Source organism: Salmo trutta, chromosome 35 (assembly GCF_901001165.1).
Source record: "Salmo trutta chromosome 35, fSalTru1.1, whole genome shotgun sequence".
NCBI classification, from domain to species: domain Eukaryota; kingdom Metazoa; phylum Chordata; class Actinopteri; order Salmoniformes; family Salmonidae; genus Salmo; species Salmo trutta.
The window spans coordinates 25,394,884-25,419,789 of record NC_042991.1 but is presented as its reverse complement, the minus strand read 5'-3'; the positions used below and the strand labels follow the sequence as shown (position 1 = coordinate 25,419,789).

The 24,906-nt window shown below is 41.5% G+C and overlaps 1 protein-coding gene across 1 annotated transcript in view; it reads right to left on the bottom strand.

Moving 5' to 3' along the window:
- Positions 1-12,583: 12,583 nt before the first annotated feature.
- The window catches only part of LOC115174922 (gamma-aminobutyric acid receptor subunit rho-2), a 28,637-nt gene continuing 16,314 nt past the window's right edge, over positions 12,584-24,906 (bottom strand). Inside the window, exons 3-10 of the mRNA XM_029733953.1 lie at positions 19,550-19,617; positions 16,067-16,290; positions 15,774-15,856; positions 15,523-15,663; positions 15,087-15,239; positions 14,695-14,903; positions 14,474-14,497; positions 12,584-14,339 (exon numbers count right to left, since the gene is read on the bottom strand). Coding sequence (XP_029589813.1) covers positions 14,025-14,339; positions 14,474-14,497; positions 14,695-14,903; positions 15,087-15,239; positions 15,523-15,663; positions 15,774-15,856; positions 16,067-16,290; positions 19,550-19,617 — 1,217 coding nt within the window. The 3' untranslated portion in view covers positions 12,584-14,024. The remainder of the gene's footprint in view (positions 14,340-14,473; positions 14,498-14,694; positions 14,904-15,086; positions 15,240-15,522; positions 15,664-15,773; positions 15,857-16,066; positions 16,291-19,549; positions 19,618-24,906) is intronic.

Below are 24,906 nucleotides of genomic sequence, written 5' to 3'. Positions count from 1 at the left end.
ATGGAGGAGTATCAGTATAATCCAGTACTCCTGATGGAGGAGTATCAGTATAATCCAGTACTCCTGATGGAGGAGTATCAGTATAATCCAGTACTCCTGATGGAGGAGTATCAGTATAATCCAGTATTCCTGATGGAGGAGTATCAGTATACTCTAGTACTCCTGATGGAAGAGTATCAGTATACACCAGTGCTCCTGATGGAGGAGTATCAGTATAATCCAGTACTCCTGATGCAAGAGTATCAGTATAATCCAGTATTCCTGATGGAAGAGTATCAGTATAATCCAGTACTCCTGATGGAGGAGTATCACTATAATCCAGTACTCCTGATGGAGGAGTATCAGTATAATCCAGTACTCCTGATGGAGGAGTATCACTATAATCCAGTACTCCTGATGGAGGAGTATCAGTATAATCCAGTACTCCTGATGGAGGAGTATCAGTATAATCCAGTACTCCTGATGGAGGAGTATCAGTATACTCCAGTACTCCTGATGGAGGAGTATCAGTATAATCCAGTACTCCTGCTGGAGGAGCATCAGTATACTCCAGTACTCCTGATGAAGGAGTATCAGTATACTACAGTACTCCAGTACTCGTTATGGAGGAGTATCAGTATACTCCAGTACTCCTGATGGAGGAGTATTAGTATACTCCAGTACTCCTGATGGAGGAGTATCATTATACTCCAGTACTGCTAATGGAGGAGTATCAGTACACTACAGTAACGTTACTCCCAATGGAGGAGTATCAGTTTACTTCAGTACTCCAGTACTCCTAATTGAGTATCAGTATACTCCAGTACTCCTAATAGAGCAGTATCAGTATACTACAGTAACGTTATTCCTGATGGAGGAGTATCAGTATACTCCAATACTCCTTATGGAGGAGTATCAGTATAATCCAGTAATCCTGATGAAGGAGTATCAGTACACTACAGTACTCCTGATGGAGGAGTATCAGTACATTACAGTACTCCTGATGGAGGAACAGTATACTAGAGTACTCCTGATGGAGGATTATCAGTATATCCCAGTACAATTATGGAGGAGTATCAGTATAGTCCAGTACTCTTTATGGAGGAGTATCAGTATAGTACAGTACTCCTGATGGGGCAGTATCAGTATTCTACAGTACTCCTGTACTGCCTATGAAGTCTTAGTATACTCCTGATACTACTGTATCATTAGTTGATCCCTACCTGCAAACAGGATCAGGCGAGAACCCTGTAAGTCTCTGAATAGGCCAAAACACAGGGAGGAGCATAGTACTATTCTGTGCCAGACTGAAATCGGATTTACAGATAAAAGAAGCACCAACCACTAAAACACAGCATCTGGTCAGACCAGGCAGAGCCATGAGGGCACGTGAACGCATCTTAGGGATTGACTGTCAGCACCACAAATAGTAAAAGGGATGTAGCCATGTGGTGTTATGGACTAGAGTAGCACCACAGGGCAGTTAGGATTGTTCTGCAGCAATGATTTAAAGGTATTAACTTCATGTTCTCTGACGCATATATATAGTACAAGTGTCATGATATTGACTTTTCTGTTATGTGGCGTTCATTATCTGCTTCAGATTATGTTATGTGAGATGTTTATAAACATGAAGCTAGGGTTAGGGTTGTGGTTAAGGCAAAGGTTAGAGTTGAACTTTGCTGGGTTTCTCAGCTCGCGACGACTGTGGGCAGAGTGTACCTCCGACTACATCGAGTTTCTGTCAGTCGATACGAGGAAACAGTCAGTGGTTGTATTTGACTAATGTTTTATTAAAAAGTGTGGATTTCAGCAAACAAAGAAAGGAACACAGCTACAGAGGACAAACATAGGTACATGGCAAGGGTTTAAGAATTGAAAACATTTCAAGTAGGGGAGAGTGGGGTAAGTTCAGACATTTTTTACATTCAGAATCACTCCGTCAATGGAAATATAGTATTCTTTCTAACAAAGATATTTACATGTATGGGGCTTCCAAGTGGTGCAGCGGTCTAAGGCACTGCATCTCAGTGCTAGAGGTGTCATTACAGACCCTGGTTCGATTCCAGGCTGTATCACAACCGGCTGTGATTGGGAGTCCCATAGGGCGGCGCACAATTGGCCTAGCATCGTTAGGGTTTGGCCAGGGTAGGCAGTCATTTTAAATAAGAACAGACCTGCTTAGTTAAATAAAATAAAAATATAGATATTTCAGGATGTTGTGTATCCCTGGAAATATTCAGAATGAATGTAAACATTACAGTTTTGAAAACAGGTTGTCCCAGAAAATTGATCTCTTGGCACAATTTAGCACAGGGTAAGCTAAGCCACCTACACATTTGTGTACTGAATGAAATGTTACCACTACCTTTTTAAAACCATGTCTATCTCTATTTCCCAAACACTTCCTCTTGCATTACCCCTTGGTAGAACACCCTTACATTTTCTCAACTTACCATTGGCTCAACTTACCCCATGACCATTGGCTCTACTAACCCCAAACATTTTTACTATATTAGCCCACACAGCTACAAGGATGCACTTTCATGCTAGGTTTAGGACATCATATTGTAGCTTATAGAGACCCCAACTGATGTATAGAACACTCTTTAAATGATCTAATTTGGTTCACTTTAGAAAGAAGCCTCATGAAACCACTAACACAAATTAATTTGACTTGGTGAAAATCTGCTTTTTGGACCTAACATGCTGACCACTTTTCTTCCTTCACAGACATCATGAGATTATGACCTCCCACTGGGTACACACTGGTTGAATCAATGTTGTTTCCACATCATTTCAATTAAATGACTTTGAACGAACTTGGAATAGACGTTGAATTGACATCTGTGCCCCATGTGCTCTTCGTAAATATTTGGTCAAATTATACATTTTGTGTATGGTTTCATAGAAACCACCTACTGGGCACAAACTGGTTGAATCAACGTTGTTTCAATGTTATTTGTCAATGTATTGTGATGTGGAATTTACGTGGAAAATACATTGGATTTCAAAAAAGTCATCAACTGTTGTTTTGAGGGGCAAATTTCAATCACAGGATTGTCATCATGGTAACCAAATTTCAACATAATAAAAAATGTTTACCTTTAGAACAATCTTCAATGTTATATCCACTAGCAGACAAAGAAAACTGTAGGCAGCACCTCCTACTGAAGAATTGATCTATCTAGAGCTACCCTTTGGTCTCCCATCAAGGGTTCTAACCAATCCCAGCCATGCTTAGCTATGATAATGTCTCTGACTAATACCAATGTGCTATCTTTAGAATGATTGTTAAGCAGTCTCCACTTAAAAACTAGATAGATTCACTGTTGCTATCAAAGTCATTCCATAGGGTAGGTTTAACAGAGCAAATGAAATGTGACCATTCTTTATTACTCATATACTGTGTCATCAATGATGCTATTTAGGCCTATATAGCATTTGTAAAGTCATCAACAGCTATTGTTTCAATTCAACCCAGAATTTAAAAAATTATAGACAAAACAAAAGATGTAAGGATATTTAGTGATATTGAATTGTGTTTGGTTGTCAACACAACCAAATGTCCATTTTTTTAGGAGATATATCTTTTGCTTGTATTGTTCCATCTGTGCCATGGACTTAGTCTGGCTTTAATTCAAGTTTGTCTACAAATGAATAATTGTTTTGTTGGATTCACGTCTCCATCTCAACCAACAATCTAATTATATGAACAGGACCAAATCAAATCAAACTTTATTTAAAGTGCATGTAAAGTTTGATTTGATTTGGTCCTCTTCTTTAACTAAGATTGTTGGTTGAGATAGAGACCTGAATCCAACAAAACAATTATTAATTTGTAGACAAACTGGAATTAAAGTCAGTGGCACAGATGGAACTATCCAAGCAGAAGATACATCTCTGAAATACAATAAATAGCCTATTACTTTTTCGACAAGTTAACTAATTCTAAAAGTTAAAGAATGCTATTAAGCCAGTGGCTCAGATGAAACTATCCAAGCAGTAGATAAAGCTCATTTCAATGTTGATATTCGGTTGCTTTGTCAACCAAACACAATTCAATATGACTTTCGTTAAAAAGTAAAGTTAAGGCTTTCTTACAAATTAATGTAACATTCAACCCTAAAATGAGAAACACATCCATGGCCACATTTTGAGGTTAATGGAACTAAACATTACTTCTTCTGTAATCATATAAAGTGTGCATGTTCAAGATACTGAAGCATGCATAGGTCATCACAGGTCTGTGGAGATCTTCACAATTGCTGTAATAATCTGTGCAGAATCTCGAACGGCATTGATCACTTGCACCATGTACTTTTAATGTAATCTCAACTGCAATTCATGATAACACATTAATCTGTTGTATAAATAAACAAATGATCTTATTCCCATTTGAAGTTTTAAATGGTTGAAAGTGCAGTGATAGGCATTTAGTTAACAACTAAACCAAAAATCAGACATTGTTTTTCCATTGGAATTTGGTTGTGCTTTTAGATGGTTGAAAGCATAATGATAACAGATTGGAAATTCAACTAACTTTTATCTGTCTTCTTGAGTGGGTCAATATAGGTTGTAATCTCATTGACCAATGCCTCAACCAAATATTACCCAATTATCTACATTGAAATGACGTTGTGTGCCCAGTGAGAAGGGTGGCTCAACTTACCCCACTCTCGTATCGACTGACAGTGACTCAATGTAGTCGGAGGTACATTCCACCCACAGTCGTCTCCGCTCAACTCCATTGATGTGATGTGGAGTTGAGAAAAACTTAGGTAGTGTTGAAATGAGATGTGGATATGAAGTTAGGGTTAGGGTTGTGGTTGAGGGTTAGAGTTGAACTTTATTTATTTAATTTATTTCACCTTTATTTAACCAGGTAGGCTAGTTGAGAAGTTCTCATTTACAACTGCGACCTGGCCAAGATAAAGCAAAGCAGTTTGACACATACAACAACACAGAGTTACACATGGAATAAACAAACATACAGTCAATAATACAGTAGGGGAAAAAAGTATATATACAGTGTGTGCAAATGAGGTAAGATAAGGGAGGTAAGGCAATAAAATAGGCCATAGTGGCAAGGTAATTATGATATAGCAATTAAACACTGGAGTGATAGATGTGCAGAAGATGAATGTGCAAGTAGAGAAACTGGGGTGCAAAGGAGCAAAACAAATAAATAAATACAGTATGGGGATGAGGTAGTTGGATGGGCTGTTTACAGATGGGCTATGTACAGGTGCAATGATCCGTGAGCTGCTCTGACAGCTGGTGCCTGAAGTTAGTGAGGGAGATATGAGTCTCCAGCTTCAGAGATTTTTGCAGTTCGTTCCAGTCACTGGCAGCAGAGAACTGGAAGGAAAGGCAACCAAAGGAGGAATTGGCTTTGGGGGTGACCAGTGAGATATTCCTGCTGGAGCGTGTGCTGCGGGTGGGTGCTGCTATGGTGACCAGTGAACTGAGATAAGGCGGGGCTTTACCTAGCAGAGACTTGTAGATGACCTGGAGCCAGTGGGTTTGGCGACGAGTATGAAGCGAGGGCCAGCCAACGAGAGCATACAGGTCGCAGTGGTGGGTAGTATATGGGGCTTTGGTGACAAAACGGATGGCAATGTGATAGACTGCATCCAATTTGTTGAGTATTTGTTGAGAGTGTTAGAGGCACGTGGACATGAATTTAGGGTTGTAGCTGAGGGTTAGATTTGAACTGGCATGTGGACATGAAGTTAGGGTTGTGGCTGAGGTTTAGAGTCCACATCCCAGTGCAACCCTAACTCTAACTTCAACCCTAACTCTAACTTCAACCCTAACTCTAACTTCAACTCTAACTCTAACTTCAACTCTAACTCTAACTTCAACCCTAACTCTAACTTCAACCCTAACTCTTACTTCAACCCTAACTCTAACTTCAACTCTAACTCTAACTTCAACTCTAACTCTAACTTCAACCCTAACTCTAACTTCAACCCTAACTCTAACTTCAACTCTAACTCTAACTTCAACCCTAACTCTAACTTCAACCCTAACTCTAACTTCAACCCTAACTCTAACTTCAACCCTAACTCTAACTTCAACTCTAACTCTAACTTTAACTCTAACTTCAACCCTAACCCTTGCTTCATGTCCAGATCTCGGTTCAAGCCTAACCTTAGCCTCAACCAACCCTAACCCAGTATTCAAGATATCAGGAAGTAAGATATAGTCTTTCTCAATGACAGCAGTGTTTGCTACAGTTTCTATGCAAGATGCAGTATGTAGTATTATAGCACCACCACCTGCTGTTTGAGAGCTATGGCGCATACAAGATTACAGAGAACACATCGAGTTGGATTTCATCTGAAAGAACCTTCTATTGCATACTTCCTTTCAACCAATAGAGGGCAGCATGGTCTAAAACATCACTGAATTGTATCTCGTGGCTCACGCTGGTGAGGCAGTGATTTATGTATACACGTCCTTGTGGCGAAGTTTAACCAAAAATGTTGTATTGTGCAAGAATTGTTAGTGGAGATTTGTTTAGCAGAAATGCCTACCTGATAAATTACCTGATGGCAAGGTCTTCTTTTTTTATTTCCAATTTGATCATTTTAATAATTTAAATGTAAAAAATTAATTAGCAATACACAATTGATTGGATTCATATAGCTCTTTTAGCGATGCTTAAAGTGATTTACGCATGGGGGAAACTCACCTTATCTACTGCCACTGCCAAAAAAGTAGCACATAACTGGGTGACGCCACGGCAGCCATTTTGTTTCAGAAAGCTCACCAACACATCAGCTATCACAGAGGTAAGGAAAGCCACATCTTCACCCATGACATAAAGAACTTAGAATGCTGTTGCAGTTATGTCATAGCATGTGTGGCAGTTTTATTTTAGAACTGACAGATTTTGCCCCACCTCACCAATCGCTTCTCCACACACAGAATTAATCTGGATTTGGTTGGTGGAAGATTGCAGCACTTGATGCAAAGCCAACCGCATGACATTACATAAAGGTTTTTTCTATCTCTCTTCATTAGAAGTTAATCTGCACTAACCAACTGTCAACTGATGATGATGGTTCAGTTAAGTATGACAGTGTGAGTATGGCATAATACAGTCCCATACAATACACTGAGTTCACAAAACATTAAGAACACCTTCCTAATATTGAGGTGTACCCCCGTTTGCCCTCAGAACAGCTTCAATTCATCGGGGCATAGACTCTACAAGGTGTCGAAAGCGTTCCACAGGGATGCTGACCCATGTTGACTCCAATGCTTCCCACAGTTGTGTCAAGTTGGCTGGATGTCCTTTGGGTGGTGGGCCATTCTTGATACACACGGGAAATTGTTGAGCGTGAAAAACCCAGCAGCATTGCAGTTCTTGGCACCAACCGGTGCGCCTGGCACATACTACCATACCCCGTTTAAAGGCACTTAAATATTTTGTCTTGCCCATTCAACCTCTGAATGGCACACATACGCAATCCATGTCTCAAGGCTTAAAAATCCTTCTTTAACCTGTCTCCTCCCCTTCATCTACACTGATTTGAAGTGGATTTAACAAGTGACATCAATAAGGGATAATAGCTTTCACCCGGACTCACCGGTCATTCCCTGTGGCTCAGTTGGTAGAGCATGGTTTTTGCAACGCCAGCATAGTGTGTGCAACGCCAGGGTTGTGGGTTCGGTTCCCACGGGGGGCCAGTACAAAAAAATATATAAAAAAATAAATATTAATGTATGAAATGTATGCATTCACTACTGTAAGTTGCTCTGGATAAGAGCGTCTGCTAAATGACGTAAATGACATGGAAAGAGCAGGTGTTCATAATGTTTTGTGCACTCAGTCGATCTACTGGATTCCCTCTGGAAAACCCACATAATGGTTCTATGAGTATCATATCAGCTAAGCTATTGAACATATATCTGATTATTAATCTGTGGAGTAGAGGGAATTTGTGTTGGCAATTTTCCAACATACACACACACACACATACACACACAGAGAAAAGGAGTTGCCTACTCATAAATAGTTATGCCCTGCATAACTGTCACATTTCTGGGAAGGGTCTTGGTGGGTAAACTTTAGTGTGAATTTATAGTGTGGATTAGATTGCCATGGAGGGTAGTGGCACTGGGCATCCCTGGACCCACCTCACCCTCTGTGACTGAGTTACTATGAGGGGGACAGACAGCGGTCAGCTGATGGGACAACAATAGACAACAACCTGCCCATCTATACACAGATTACATAATGTAGCATGCATCACTGTAACCTAGCAGGCAACTGTTCTTTTTCTGAAGACAGAGGACAGAGGGTCAAACTGTGTTGCGGTTCGATGACAGCAATGTCATTTTTCTGCTGAATGTCTCAACCAAGACCCCTGACATCTATGATGTTCAGTATGTCAACTACCGGGCCTTGCTTGACTGGTCAATGCTAGGTCAGATACAGTGAGGGGAAAAAAGTATTTGATCCCCTGCTGATTTTGTACATTTGCCCACTGACAAAGAAATGATCAATCTATAATTTTAATGGTAGGTTTATTTGAACAGTGAGAGACAGAATAACAACACAAAAATCCAGAAAAACGCATGTCACAAATGTTATAAATTGATTTGCATTTTAATGAGGGAAATAAGTATTTGACCCCCTCTCAATCAGAAAGATTTCTGGCTCCCAGGTGTCTTTTATACAGGTAACGAGCTGAGATTAGGAGCACACTCTTAAAGGGAGTGCTCCTAATCTCAGCTTGTTACCTGTATAAAAGACACCTGTCCACAGAATCAAATCAAATCAAATGTATTTATATAGCCCTTCTTACATCAGCTGATATCTCAAAGTGCTGTACAGAAACTCAGCCTAAAACCCCAAACAGCAAGCAATGCAGGTGTAGAAGCACGGTGGCTAGGAAAAACTCCCTAGAAAGGCCAAAACCTAGGAAGAAACCTAGAGAGGAACCAGGCTATGAGGGGTGGCCAGTCCTCTTCTGGCTGTGCCGGGTGGAGATTATAACAGCACATGGCCTAGATGTTCAAATGTTCATAAATGACCAGCATGGTCAAATAATAATAATCATAGTAGTTGTCGAGGGTGCAACAAGTCAGTAACACAAGAGTAAGTGTCAGTTGGCTTTTCATAGCCGATCTTTGAGAGTATCTCTACCACTCCTGCTGTCTCTAGAGAGTTGAAAACAGCAGGTCTGGGACAGGTAGCACATCCGGTGAATAGGTCAGGGTTCCAGCAGGTCTGGGACAGGAGGTCTGGGACAGGTAGCACGTCCGGTGAACAGGTCAGGGTTCCATAGCTGCAGGCAGAACAGTTGGAACTGGAGCAGCAGCACAGCCAGGTGAACTGGGGACAGCAAGGAGTCATCAAGCCAGGTAGGCCTGAGGCATGGTCCTAGGGCTCAGGTCCTCTGAGAGAGAGAAAGAAAGAGAGAAAGAGAGAATTAAAGAGCCCATATTTAAATTCACACAGGACACTGGAAAAGACAAGAGAAATACTCCAGATGTGACAGACTGACCCTAGCCCCCCGACACATAAACTACTGCAGCATAAATACTGGAGGCTGAGACAGGAGGGGTCAGGAGACACTGTGGCCCCATCCGATGAAACCCCCGGACAGGGCCAAACAGGTAGGATATAACCCCACCCACTTTGCCGAAGCACAGCCTCCACACCACTGGAGGGATATCTCCAACCACCAACATACCGGGACAAGGCCGAGTATAGCCCAAGCAAGCAATCAATCCGATTCCAAACTCTCCACCATGGCCAAGACCAAAGAGCTCACCAAGGATGTCAGGGACAAGATTGTAGATCTACACAAGGCTGGAATGGGCTACAAGACCATCGCCAAGCAGCTTGGTGAGAAGGTGACAACAGTTGGTGCGATTATTCGCAAATGGAAGAAACACAAAAGAACTGTCAATCTCCCTCGGCCTGGGACTCCATGCAAGATCTCACCTCGTGGAGTTGCAATGATCATGAGAACGGTGAGGAATCAGTCCAGAACGACACGGGAGGATCTTGTCAATGATCTCAAGGCAGCTGGGACAATAGTCACCAAGAAAACAATTGGTAACACATTACGCCGTGAAGGACTGAAATCCTGCAGCGCCCGCAAGGTCCCCCTGCTCAAGAAAGCACATATACATGCCAGTCTGAAGTTTGCCAATGAACATCTGAATGATTCAGAGGACAACTGGGTGAAATTGCTGTGGTCAGATGAGACCAAAATGGAGCTCTTTGGCATCAACTCAACTCGCCGTGTTTGGAGGAGGAGGAATGCTGCCTATGACCCCAAGAACGTCATCCTCACTGTCAAACATGGAGGTGGAAACATTATGCTTTGGGGGTGTTTTTCTGCTAAGGGGACAGGACAACTTCACCGCATCAAAGGGACGATGGACGGGGCCATGTACCGTCAAATCTTGGGTGAGAACCTCCTTCCCTCAACCAGGGCATTGAAAATGGGTCGTGGATGGGTATTCCAGCATGACAATGACCCAAAACACACGGCCAAGGCAACAAAGGAGTGGCTCAAGAAGAAGCACATTAAGGTCCTGGAGTGGCCTAGCCAGTCTCCAGACCTTAATCCCATAGAAAATCTGTGGAGGGACCTGAAGGTTCGAGTTGCCAAACGTCAGCCTTGAAACCTTAATGACTTGGAGAAGATCTGCAAAGAGGAGTGGGACAAAATCCCTCCTGAGATGTGTGCAAACCTGGTGGCCAACTACAATACATTTCTGACCTCTGTGATTGCCAACAAGGGTTTTGCCACCAAGTACTAAGTCATGTTTTGCAGAGGGGTCAAATACTTATTTCCCTCATTAAAATGCAAATCAATTTATAACATTTTTGACATGCGTTTTTCTGGATTTTTTTGTTGTTATTCTGTCTCTCACTGTTCAAATAAACCTACCATTAAAATTATAGACTGATAATTTCTTTGTCAGTGGGCAAACGTACAAAATCAGCAGGGGATCAAATACTTTTTTCCCCTTACTGTATATCCTACTGAAAGGGATACTATTGACTTTTTCCACATTTTGTTGTGTTACAGTCTGAATTGCAAAAATTGATTCAATTGAGATTTTGTGTTACTGGCCTCTACACAATGCCATATAATTTTGCAATGGAATTATTTATACATTTATAAAAAATTCTAAGCTGAAATGTCTAGACTCAATAAGTATTCAATTCCTTTGTTATGGCAAGCCTAAATAACTTCAGGAGTAAAAATGTGCTTAACAAGTAAACATAATACATTGCATGGACTCACTCTGTGTGCAATAATAGTGTTAAACATGATTTTTAAATGACTACCCCATCTCTGTACCCCACACATACAATTATCAGTTGAGCAGTGAATTTCAAGCCAGTCACTACAAAGATACAGGTGTCCTTCCTAACTCAGTTGCCGGAGAGGAAGTAAACCGCTCAGGGATTTCACCATGAGGCCAATGGTGATTTTAAAACAGTTACAGAGTTTAATGGCAGTGATAGGAGATAACTGAGGATGGAACAACAACATTGTAGTTACTCCACAATACTAACATACTGTACTGTACATGACATTGTGAAAAGAATGAAGCCTGTAGAGAATACACATTTTCCAAAACATGTATCCTGTTTGCAATAAGGCAGTAAAGTAATACTGCAAAAAATATGTACAGCTTTTTTCTTCCACCTTGACATTACATAGTATTTTGTGGTATTCGTTGACAAAAAATATAAATAAAATCCCTTTTAATCCCACTTCGTAACACAACAAAATGTGGAAAAAGTAATGGGCTGTGAATACTGTCTGAAGGCAATGTATAAGCAATTGTACTGTAGCTCCACCACAGGAGGTTGGTGGCACCGTAATTGGGGAGAACAGGCTCGTGGTAATGACTGGAGCGGCATTGGGGAATGGTGTCAAATACATCAAACACATGGCTTCCAGGTGTTTGAAGCCATTCGCTCCATTCCGGCTATTATTATGAGCCATTCTCTCCTCAGCAGCCTTCTGTGAGCTCCACTATGTTGTAATGATATGCTTTAATATATAGGCACATATGGCAGCAGTGCGCTGTGTAGGTGGTGGCAGCTTAGACGTTCTCACTGAGGCTAATTTAATTTGATTTGTTTGGGGATTTAAAAGATCTCTGAATGCACTCCAAAATATATATTACGGATAGACGGATGTATGTCACATGGGAAGATTGTCTCCGATATAAATTATTCTTAGAAGTTAAGATTTCCAGTAATATTATCTCATAGTCCTTAGTTCTGAGTAACGCTGTCTCATCCATAAGGAAACAATGTCATTATCCAGCCAGGGTTGCAAAATTCCAGTAACTTTCCCCAAATTTCCAGGGTTTCCAGAAATCCTGGTTGGAGAATTCCTGATTTCCTGCATATCACCTCCTGATTCAGGGAATCTTCTAACTGGGATTTTTGGAAAACCTGGGAATTTGGGGGAAATTACCGTAACTACCTCCAGCATTTAAAAGAAAATGTTTCTTAGACTGACAACAGGCAAATATAACATCTGTATGGTCATGAATTATTCTCAAACACTTCTACTGCAAACTTTCTTTTAGTTAAAGCCTTTATTTATAAAATATGCTCCAAAAAGGATACATTCTTAATATTTGATGCAACAATAATCAGCCGTAGTTGTGCAGATTGTGGACAAGCATCTGCATGAGGTGGTTTGCATTGGTTAAGCATTTGTCCAACATGCTGACATATCTACAGCGGCAATATGGATGCAAGAGCTTCGTGCGTTCTGATGAGTGACATCACAGCCTAGTAAATCCAGCTCATGCTTGTGGCTACCTACTTACTACATACAGTACCATGTTTACTAATATATTGGCTGGCTAGAATACTGGATAGAAAACTTGCACAAAGCGATATGTAGTCACTCGTAATCCAAACAGTCAAACAAACAAACAGAAAAAATATAGCTGTGGCGTGAAACCACAGCCATAAAAAAACAGTTCACTTAAGGCTGTTCAAGTTCATTACATCACTGATAATGCTTCATGATAGTTCACATAAGCATTCATAAATGGTATCCATCCTCACATAATTTCTGTGACCACTGACCTCATAAGAAATTCGGAACTGCAGCCACTCTGAAAACTCTATCCAGCCTCATTGTTTTTAACATTTTAAGGTATAATGGAATATGAGTCTATCAGTGCACTAAAAAGTAATTATGTAAGTAAAGTGAAAGGCCAAAAATGAATGAATAAATAAACATAAATAAATAGGTTAATAATGAATAAATAATGAAATAAACAATGAAATACTGTATCTATGTGAATCTTTTTCATGATAATTCCATCTTGTATTATGTCGGTTTACATTTTTGTGTGGTTTTCTCAATCATTATCAACTGTTAAAAATAATAACACTTGGTGCATTCCTAGAAGACATAAGTCTGAGGCTGTGTTTCAATGTGCTCATTAGCAATTGGTGCTTGCACTCACTCTGATCTGTCAAATAAACATGGTTAAGAGGTCAAACCCTCGTATTATAGAGCAAGCTTTCTGTTTTCTGGTTAAAGAGGCAAGCTTGGGCAACACTTAGCCCTTAGTCCATTCCAGATGTACGCATACTGTCAGTATTACAGATATTGTTTCCCTGCTTTGACAGTACCATGAAGATAAAACAGCATTGATTCCAGAGATCAAATTGAAATAAATAGGAGAAGAGCAGGTAGGTAGTCCATCGTAGTTTGTTGCTTGGACCTGCATGGTTGTGTAAATAGTTTATATAGAGAAAGTAGGAAAGCTGTACAGTTGAGTCAAGTAGTAAGATGGTTGTAGCTAATGGTGAGGATAGTGTGGTGTTATCCATCCAGAGATCTGGGAAATCCTTTGTGAGATCTGCCGTTATGCACCCAGGTGTTAAGATATCCTTCACAATGTGAAATATGGAGGTCATTACCACTTTGAATCATTATCAGAGTCCAATAGCTGTCCTGTTTTATCTGTACAGTAAACACCAGTCTCTGCTGACTGTACCAGGGCCATCTGGGAGAGCCTCAGCAGTATGCAGACCAGTATATGAGGTTAAAGATAATGTAGGATCCTGGAAAGATCATGCGGGAGTAGGTGTCTATGGCGTGGGTGTTCTGCATGAGGCTGAAGCTGCGGAAGCGCGCTTTCTTCTTGGTTCCCGTGGACTCATTGTCCAGGGATAGGTGCACCACCATGTGCTCTTGCTTCTCTGGGGTGTCCTCGGGAGCGTCAGCCCTGGTGTATCCGGCCAGACTGTTGGTGTCGGCCTCGCTGTAGGTCCCGTCGCCATCCACCATCACGGTCCCGGTGTGGGACATGCCACAGGTGCAGGGGAGTGACTGTAGGGCAGAGAGAAAGAGAGAAATAGAGAGAGGTGGGGTTGAGGGAGAGAGAGCAAGAAAAATAGAGAGATCAGAGTAGGAAAAATGCTGAAAGGACTCAAAGTTCAGTGTGGTATGATGAGGATCCTTACCTGTTCTCTGGCTAGGCTCAGGGACTGTCGGGCAGAGGAGAGAAAGTGAGATTACATTTAAACAAATGTATGCACACATGACTAAATCGCTTTGGATAAAAGCATCTGCTGAAAGGCATATTTATTTATTAGAGAAAGAGAGAGAGAGATCAGAGTAGGAAAAATGCGAAAGGACGTAAAAAACAGCAGTACAGTGTGGTATGATAGGATGGGGTCCTTACCTGCTCTCTGGCCTTTTCCCTAAGCTTCCGATCTTTTCCGTCCCTCACCGTCGTCAAGTAGTTGACGGCGGCATATTCCAACACCGATAGGAACACAAACACAAAACTGACCCAGAGGTAAATGTCCACAGCTTTGATGTAGGAAACCCTGGGCATGGAGGCGTTGACTCCAGTGATGATGGTGGACATGGTGAGCACCGTGGTGATACCTGGAGCACAGTACAACACACAACATCTGTGTGAGCACAAGACTGAAGGAAGTATCCTCATATAGATATGAACCAACAAATCCACACTCTTAGAGAAAAGGATCTTCAAATGGTTCTCAAGAGGGACAGCTGAATAATGTTTTATGTTTTAGGTTAAATGTTTTTTTTAAGAGTGTAACTTACCTAGTGAGACCCTGGCAGGTACGGCCCGGCGGTCGATCCAGAAAGACACCCAGGACAACATGACCATCAGAGTGGCAGGGAAGTAGGTCTGCAGCAGGAAGAAGAAGATGTGGCGTCGCAGGGTGAAGTTGATGTACAGACGGTTGTACCAGCCTGGAGAGAAGAGGACAAAGACACGTGAGGAATCACCATAAATATGAAAATGGGTTATGTTTCTCTGAAGAACCTAAGAGCAGATGTATTTGTACAACAATGTACTGTATAGGGATGCAGTGAAATTGTCACATCCAAAAATCTATACAAACTGTTGTGCTACAATATATTCAAATGTTGACTATTAATATCCTGCAACATGGAGTACATTTTTGTACAGTATGTGTGATTCGTATACAATACATGTTATCATCAGACCCTAAAACCTGATTTGTGGATCTACCTGTGCTGCTGTAAAAAGCCAGTCTAGAGGTAGTGTGAAACTTCTGGATGAGGAACTGAGACAGAGAGATCCTGTCGTCTGTGCTCAGGGACTCATCCCCACTCTTCCAGTACAGCATGAGGTCCTCATCCGTGTAAGCATCTGGAGATAACAGACATGGATTTCAAATTCAAATCTGCCAGATGTTTTGTACCACCACACCAAATCCCTTTTTAAACACAGTGTGAGGCAGTAAGAGTCCCACTACTCACAGCTCTCTAGCTCTAATGTGCAGGTCTGTGAATCCAGAGGGAAACGACTGAAGTCCATGTTACAGGCAGCAGTAACCGTCACCCTGGGGATTTAAACACAACATACCCACGATGACGCAAACATAACACATCAACATGCTACATCCTCTATAAGATTGGGTAAATGTCTGCTGGGAAGATTTCGATCAACTGAGTTCTGCGCTGCCATCATAGAAATGTCACTGTTGCACTTCTGAAGAACGTGGAGATTGACACAAAAGGAGTCTAGGAACAGCAGCAGCTTCCATCCTCACCTAAGGCTGTAGAGCACGTGTCCATCTGGGAACACCCTGAGCATGATGTTCTCTGTGGTGGTGTCGTGGATAAACGACCTCTTGGAGTGGACGAAGAACACATCAGGCACCCAGATCTTCTTGACCAGGCGTCCGTCGAACGTCATGCTCTTATTGGTTGTGCTGGGAAAGGACAGCCTCTCGTCTTTCCAATAGTGCCTCAGATACAGGGTCATAGTGAAGTCCTGCAGGTCACCAAAACAAAAAGAGATGGCTTTTGGATTAATTTGTTGGTTGGTTGCAGCCTTGTATAAATCCTCTGAACCCTTTTCTGGACTGAGAGTTCTAGATTGAACCATTGTATTTATTGGCATAGCCACAGAAAGTAGGGGTGCTGAGGGTGCCCCATGAAAAATCGGAATAAAAATAATTATTACTAATAAAAAAAAACATTTTTTCTCAAAACTATAGTTTTACTAGCTCTGTATTAACGGACTGATATAGCAGTCTGTAGCCATCATGAAAAAAATAGCTGCACCCCCACCCCCAAACGTCTTCCTGTGGCTATGTACAGTGCATTCGGAAAGCATTCAGACCCATTTACTTTTTACACATTTTCTTATGTTACAGACTTATTCTAAAATGTATTAAATTGTTTGAGTTTTCTACAAACAATACCCAATAATGACAAAGCAAAAACAGGTTTGTAAACACATATATATATATATATATATATATTTTTTTAAACGGAATACATAAGTATTCAGACCGTTCACTCAGTACTTTGTTGGAGCACCTTTGGCAGCGATTACAGCCTCTTCTTGGGCTTGACACTACAAGCTTGGCACACCTGTATTTGGGGAGTTTCTGCCAATCTTCTCTGCAGATCCTTTAAAATTCTGTCAGGTTGAATGGGAAGCGTTGCTGCACAGCTATTTTCAGGTCTCCAGAGATGTTCGATCGGGTTTAAGTATGGGCTCTGGCTGGGCCACTCAAGGACATTCAGAGACTTGTCCCGAAGCCACTCCTGCGTGGTCTTGGCTGTGTACTTAGGGTCGTTGTCCTGTTGGAAGGTGAACCTTCACCCCCAGTCTGAGGTCCTGAGCACTCTGGAGCAGATTTTCATCAAGGATCTCTCTGTACTTTGCTCTGTTCATCTTTCCCTCAATCCTGACTAGTCTCCCAGTCCCTGCCGCAGCATGATGCTCCCACCACCACGCTTCACCGTAGGGATGGTGCCAGGTTTCCTCCAGACGTGACACTTGGCATTCAGGCCAGAGTTCAATCTTGGTTTTATCAGACCAGAGAATCTTGTTTCTCATGGTCTGAGAGTCCTTTAGGTGCCTTTTGGTAAACTCCAAGCGGGCTGTCATATGCCTTTTACTGAGGAGTGACTTCTGTCTGGCCACTCTACCATAAAGGCCTGATTGGTGGAGTGCTGCAGAGCTGGTTGTCCTTCTGGAAGGTTCTCCCATCTCCACAGTGGAACTCTGGACCTCTGTCAGAGTGATCATCGGGTTCTTGGTCACCTCCCTGACCAAGGCCCTTCGCCCCCTGTTGCTCAGTTTGGCTGTGCGGCCAGCTAGAAGAGTCTTAGTGGTGACTCTAGAAGAGTCTTAGTGGTTCCAAACTTCTTCCATTTAAGAATGATTGAGGCCACTGTGTTATTGGAGACCTTCAATGCTGCAGAAATTGTTTTGTACCCTTCCCAAGATCTGTGTCTTGACACAATCCTGTCTCGGAGCTCTACGGACAATTCCTTCGACCTCATGGCTTGGTTTTTGCTCTGACATGCCTGGTCAACTGTGAGCCCTTATATACACAGGTGTGTGCCTTTCCAAATCATGTCAAATCAATTGAATTTACAACAGGTGGACTCCAATCAAGTTGTAGAAACATCTCAAGGATGACCAATGGAAACTGGTTGCACCTGAGCTCAATTTTGAGTCTCATAGCAAAGGGTCTGAACACTTATCTAAATAAGGTATTTCTGTTTTTTTTGTTTTTAATATATTTGCACACATATCTAAAAACCTGTTTTTGCTTTTTCATTATGGTGTATGGTGTGTAGATTGATGAGGGGGAAAATAATTTGATCAAATTTAGAATAAGGCTACAACAAAATGTGATAAAGTCAAGGGGTCTGAATACTTTCCAATGCACTGTATATTGGGATTACCAGGGTCTCACCCTGTCCCTGGATTACAGCGTAGGTTTATGATCAGACATATGTTCTCAGTATAAGTAGGGAACATATTATGTAATATGTCCAGAGAGGGCCGTCAGAGTTGACAATAGTGATGATGAGACGCATACAGTAATGACAGCTTTGGGTTAGAGGTTGCATTGGTCACACATATCCCTTTCCTCCCTATCTGCTCATTGATCTGTATCTAGGCAAACGGATCTATTTTATGCCCGAGTACACCACTTTATCTACCACAGCAGATCATCCTCTTTTCAATTCACCTCGCAGCATTACATAATGAAATCATTGGTGTTGCTCCATTTTTTTCCCAAGGAAGAAGAAGAAAAACATGTTTTCCAAGAGGTGTTCTTGCGTTTGTTATTGTATCTCTATTTCCTTCTGTGTAGTACAAACTATGTCTCACCCATACATACTGAGGTCTGATAAAACAACGATGACCCCAGCCCCCATGCTGTCTGTCTCATTGATAAATCCTCTTGGTGTGTCCTGTCTTCATGCATCTGCACTCATCACACCTGTTTTAAGAGACTCAAACTCATATAGATCTGAAATAATGACTTAATACAATAATGACAACAACGAAAAACCAGTGCCCACTTCAGTACCTTTGTCATTACATAGAATGCGTGTATAACAGCAAATGTAGACACATTTAACAAATATAGACCACTGTAACATTGCATAATGATAATGGCATGGCTGATAAGTCTGACTGACCACACTTGTCCTCCATCATTCTTACATTATATGATTAAGGAAAGTCATTGTTTGAAAGCAATAATTTGCCCTGTCTATTTTCGTACAATTATATACAAATACTGAGATCTGAATGAAATGTAATCCTTGGTTATCCTCCCACACAGAGGCTTACAGAACATCAGGACTGCTGTTTGGACTCCAATTTGCAGCTTAGAAAAGAAGTTCCATTTAATTATATTACTGTGGTGAAGCATGCACACGGTCTTTCGTTTGAACATAAAACATCATTTCTAGCACTGTGCTTCTATTATCCATTTTCATTATCCGTCTGTGAATAAGAGATTAATGAGCATGACAAATATAGTGGATTATAGCGTATCAGCTGCAAAACACCTGTTGGCAGATTGTGAATGACCCATTCATTTTCAGGGGTTCAATTTGTTGTAGGAGTGGCTAGCATCTCTACCCATTGCATCCAATAGTTGATTAATTTAAACATTATCACAATGACCACCTCAAATGTTCCACTGACCTGTGATAACATTGACTTAATTGAAATGTTAAAATGTTCAATGTTTGTTTATCAATTCACTTACCATGTCCACTTCTGATATACTGTCCAAACTCTCCACCTGAACATCCACTCCCACAGGGACAGCAGGGCCTGCAAAACAACAGTCGCAAGAATGAGATTATTTTTGTTCTGATTATATTCCTGATAATCAGTGTCCTCATATTCAGCAGACAAGGTTTCAGGTGAAAACACAGGTTCCCTTTGCGAGTTGACATAAATGGTTTAAGGTGAGTTAGTGTGAAAGCGTGTCACAGAGACATCAGATATCAAACATAAAAATGCAACTTTCTCTTGATATACACTGAGTATACCAAACATTAGGAACCCCTTCCTAATATTGAGTTGCACACCTCACCCTTTTTGACCTCAGAACAGCCAATTTGTTATGGACTCTACAAGGTACTGAAAGCATTACACAGGGATGATGACCCATGTTGACTTCAATGCTTCCCACAGTTGTGTCAAGTTGGCTGGATGCCCTTTGGGTGGTGGACCATTCTTGATACACACGGGAAACTGTTGAGCGTGAAAAACCCAGCAGCATTGCAGTTCTTGTGCGCCTGCCACCTACTACCATACCCTGTTCATAGGCACTTCAATATTTTGATTTGCCCATTCACCCTCTGAATGGCACACATACACAATCCATGTCTCAATTGTTTCAAGTCTTAAAAATGCTTCTTTAACCTGTCTCCTCCTCTTCATCTACACTAATTGAAGTGGATTTAACAAGTGACATCAATAAGGGATCATAGCTTTCACATGGATTCACCTGGTCAGTCTCTGTCATGGAAAGAGCAGGTGTTCTTAATGTTTGTACACTCAGTGTATGGTATGCAGTGAAAATGCATGTGAACCCCTGTGCAGTTTTCACATTTTGTTGTGTTAGAGTCTGAAATGGTCACACTTTCAATTGTAACCCTGGGAAGTAAGTTGTGTAGATCAGTAGAAAAATGTAAATACATTAAAAGTGTCAACATTTCAGACTCTAACACCACAAAATGCGTAAACTTTTTTACTGCATTGTATTAGTGTAGGAGAAAAAAGCCTTTGAGTTTAGGTCTTAACTTGGAGCTCATGGGATTTCCATATCTTCTACATGCAGTACTTCTTCCTCTTTATCGCTGGTATCCTTTTCCTTTGATCAGCACCACAATCCCAGCAAGACTCCAATTATTACTACACGATATTACAGCTACAGATAATCTACAGCTAATATCAAAAACCGTTTGAGGGCAAACCCACACACTCATATTTTCAAATATTAATTTGATTGCGGGGGATGAGTCATGAGTGATAGATTGTGGTTTTACATTTACATTTAAATCATTTAGTAGACACTCTTATCCAGAGCGACTTACAGTAGTGAATGCATACATTTCATTAAAAAAAATTCCGTACTGGTCCCCCGTGGGAATCGAACCCTGGCGTTGCAAACACCATGCTCTACCAACTGAGCCACACAGGACTTTGCGAGTATATGGACTCAAAATGGTGCCAGAGGGGATGGCCGCCGTTTTCAGCGCTCCTGACCAATTGTGCTATTTTGTGTGTTTTTGTTGCGTTGTTTTGAACTTTTTTTGTACATAATGTTACTGCCATCGTTTCCTATGACCGAAAAGATCTTCTGGACATCAGAACAGTGATTACTCACCTCGATCTGGACGAAGATTTTTTCTTTAATGAGTAGGACGCAAAGGATATACTGCTCTTCCCAGACTAGGCCCAAATCCCCGTCATTCATAAGAAGAGGAGATGCCGCTACAGAGGTTGGCGAGTCGGATGCCTGGCGAGACTGTGGATAATCCGCATTTACCCCCTCAGTTCTACTGACGAACTTGCAATCACTGGAGAATAAACTTGATGAGCTCTGTTCGAGACTATCCTATTAACAGGACATTAAAAACAGTAATATCCTATGTTTCACGAGTCGTGGCTGAATAAGGACATGGATAATATACAGTTAGCTCAGTTTTCCGTGCATCGGCAAGACTGAACATCAGCCTCCAGTAAGATTGGGGGTGGGGTGTGTCTCTTTGTCAACAACAGCTGGTGTGTGATCTCTAATATTAAGGAAGTCTAAAGGTTTTGCTCACCTGAGTTAGAGTACCTCATTATAAGCTGTAGATCACACTATTTACCAAGAGAGTTTTCATCTATATTCTTCGTACAGTATTAGAAAAAAGGGTTACAAATGGGTTATTCGGCTGTCCCCATAGGATAAACCTTTTTGGTTCCAGCTTACAAGCAAAAAAGTACCAGCGATGCACTCAATACGGAAGTGGTCCGATGAAGCGGATGCTAAGCTACAGGACTGTTTCGCTAGCACAGACTGGAATATGTTCCGGGATTCTTCCGATGACATTGAGGAGTATACCACCGGCTTCAATAATAAGTGACCACAGTGACCGTACGTACATATTCCAAATAGAAGCCATGGATTACAGGTAACATCCGCACTGAGCAAAAGGCTAGAGCTGCCGCTTCAAGGAGCGGGACACTAATCCGGACACGCTATGTCGAAATCCCGCTACGCCCTACGACGAACCATCAAACAGAAAACGCGTCAATATAGGACTAAGATTGAGTCCTGCTACACCGGTTCTGACACCCATCGGATGTGTCATGGCTTGCAAACTATCACGGATTACAAAGGGAAACCCAGCTTCGAGCTGCCCAGTGACATGAGTCTACCAGGGGAGCTAAATGCCTTCTATGCTCGCTTTGAGGGACGCAACACTGAACCATGCATGAGAACACCAGCTGTTCCGGACAACTGTGTGATCACACTCTTCGTAGCCAATGTGATTAAGACCTTTAAATAGGATAACATTCACAAGGCTGCAGTGCCAGACGGATTATCAGGACGTGTACTCGGAGCATGCGCTGACCAGCTGGAAAGTGTCTTCACTGACATGTTCAACCTCTCCCTTACCCAGTCTCTAATACCTACATGTTTCAAGAAGACCACCATAGTCCCTGTGCCCAAGAACGCCAAATACCTACATGAGAATGCTGTTCATCGACTACAGCTGCACCATCGAGAGCATCCTGACTGGTTGCATCACCGCTTGGTATGGCAACTGCTCAGCATCTGACCGCAAGGTGCTACAAAGGGTATTGCGTACGGCCCAATACATCACTGGGGCCAAGCTCCCTGACATCCAGGGGGTGTCAGAGGAAGGCCCTAAAAATATTCAAAGACTCCAGCCACCCAAGTCATAGACTGTTTTCTCTGCTACCACACGACAAGCGGTACTGGAGCGCCAAGTCTGGAACCAAAAGGGTCCTTAACAGCTTCTACTCCCAAGCCATAGAACGGTTATTTACAATGACCCCCTTATTTTATTCTTATCTATTCCTATTTCCTATTCTCTTGCACAGGCTCGATGTACACTCACTAGACTCTAACCACACACTCACACATACTACATTGACACCCCAACACACACACAAAACACACACACACACACATGCATATTGACACAACACACACACACACACATTTTCACATTCCTTCACACTCTTCACATACGCTGCTGCTACTCTCTGTTTATTATCTATGCATAGTCACTTTACCACTACCTACATGTACATATTACCTCAATTATCTGGACTAACCTGTACCCCTGCACATTGACGCGGTACCGGTACCCCTTGTATATAGCCTTGTTATTGTTATTTGTATTGTTACTATTTTTTCTATTTTTTCTGTATTGTTGGTTAAGAGCTTGTGAGCATTTCACGGTAAGGTCTACCTACACCTGTTGTATTCGGCGCATGTGACAAATAAAATTTGATTTGAGAATTTCTCCAAATTAAGTCATATTTATTTAAACAGCCCATAGATCCTATAAATCAGTTCTCTATGCAATTATATAGCACACCATTTCATCTAACCCATGTTAAAGGTTCACATAAAAAGCACAAGTAACACATAATACATACAGTTGAAGTCGGAAGTTTACATACACTTAGGTTGGAAACTTCTTAGGGATAGGGGGCAGTATTCTGAAGTTTGGATGACTGAGGTGCCCAAAGTAAACTGCCTATTACTCAGGCCCAGAAGCTAGATATGCATATAATTGGTAGTATTGGATAGATAACACTCTGAAGTTTCTTTCTAAAACTGTTAAAAAATAATGTCTGTGAGTATAACAGAACTGATATGGCAGGTGAAAACCCGAGGAGAATCCATCCGGAATTTTTTTTGGTGACCACCCATTGAAATGCCTGTCTATGGGAAAATAAAAGGAAATCCTCCCAGTTCCTATGACTTCCACTAGATGTCAACAGTCTTTAGAAAGGGTTTCAGGCTTGTTTTTTGAAAAATGAGCTACAATTTGTAGTTTTTCAAGGTGGCTCTCATTTTAACTGTAGTCTTGTGGCGCGCGTGGATGAGGGTGCACACTTCATTATTTATCTCCGGTATTGAACACACTATTCTCCATCTTAAATTGTATTGTTTATTTACATATTAGGGTACCTGAGGATTGAATAGAAACATTGTTTGACTTGTTTGGACGAAGTTTATTGGTAACTTTTGGGATTCATTTGTATGCATTTTGACCGAGGGGGAACAGGTGGATTACTGAATCAAGCACGCCAACTAAACATACTTTTTTGGGATATAAAGAAGAACTTTATCGAACAAAACGACCATTTGTTATGTAGCTGGGACCCTTGGGATTGCAAACAGAGGAAGATCTTCAAAGGTAAGTGATTTATTTTATTGCTATTTCTAACTTTTGTGACGCCTCTGCTGGTTTGGAAAATGTTTTTAATGCTTTTGTACGCTGGGTGCTGTCCTCAGATAATCACATAGTATGCTTTCGCCGTAAAGCCTTCTTGAAATCTGACAAAGTGGTGTAACGCCCTGGCCATAGAGAGGGGTTTTTTGTTCTTTATTTTGGTTAGGCCAGGGTGTTACATTGGGTGGGCGTTCTATGTGCATTTTTCTATGTTGGTTTGTTTCATTGATTTTGGCCGTGTGGCTTCCAATCAGGCACAGCTGTAGAGTGTTGTTGCTGATTGGGAGTCACACATAAGTGCCTGTTTTTCCGTTGGGGTTTCGTGGGTAAATGTTTCTGTTAGTGTTTTGCACCTGACAGGACTGTTTGGCTGTCGGTTTTCTTATTTTTGTATAGTGTTCTTTCGTCTATTAAATATTCAATGATGAACACTAACTCCGCTGCACCTTGGTCTACTCTCTCTCACGACAGCCGTTACAAGCGGCTGGATTAACAAGAAGTTAAGCTTTTAAATGATGTATGACACTTGTATTTTCATGAATGTTTAATATTACAATTTTTGTATTTTGAATTTCGTGCTCTGCAATTTCACCGGATGTTGTCGAGGTGGGTTGCTAGCGGCACGTCT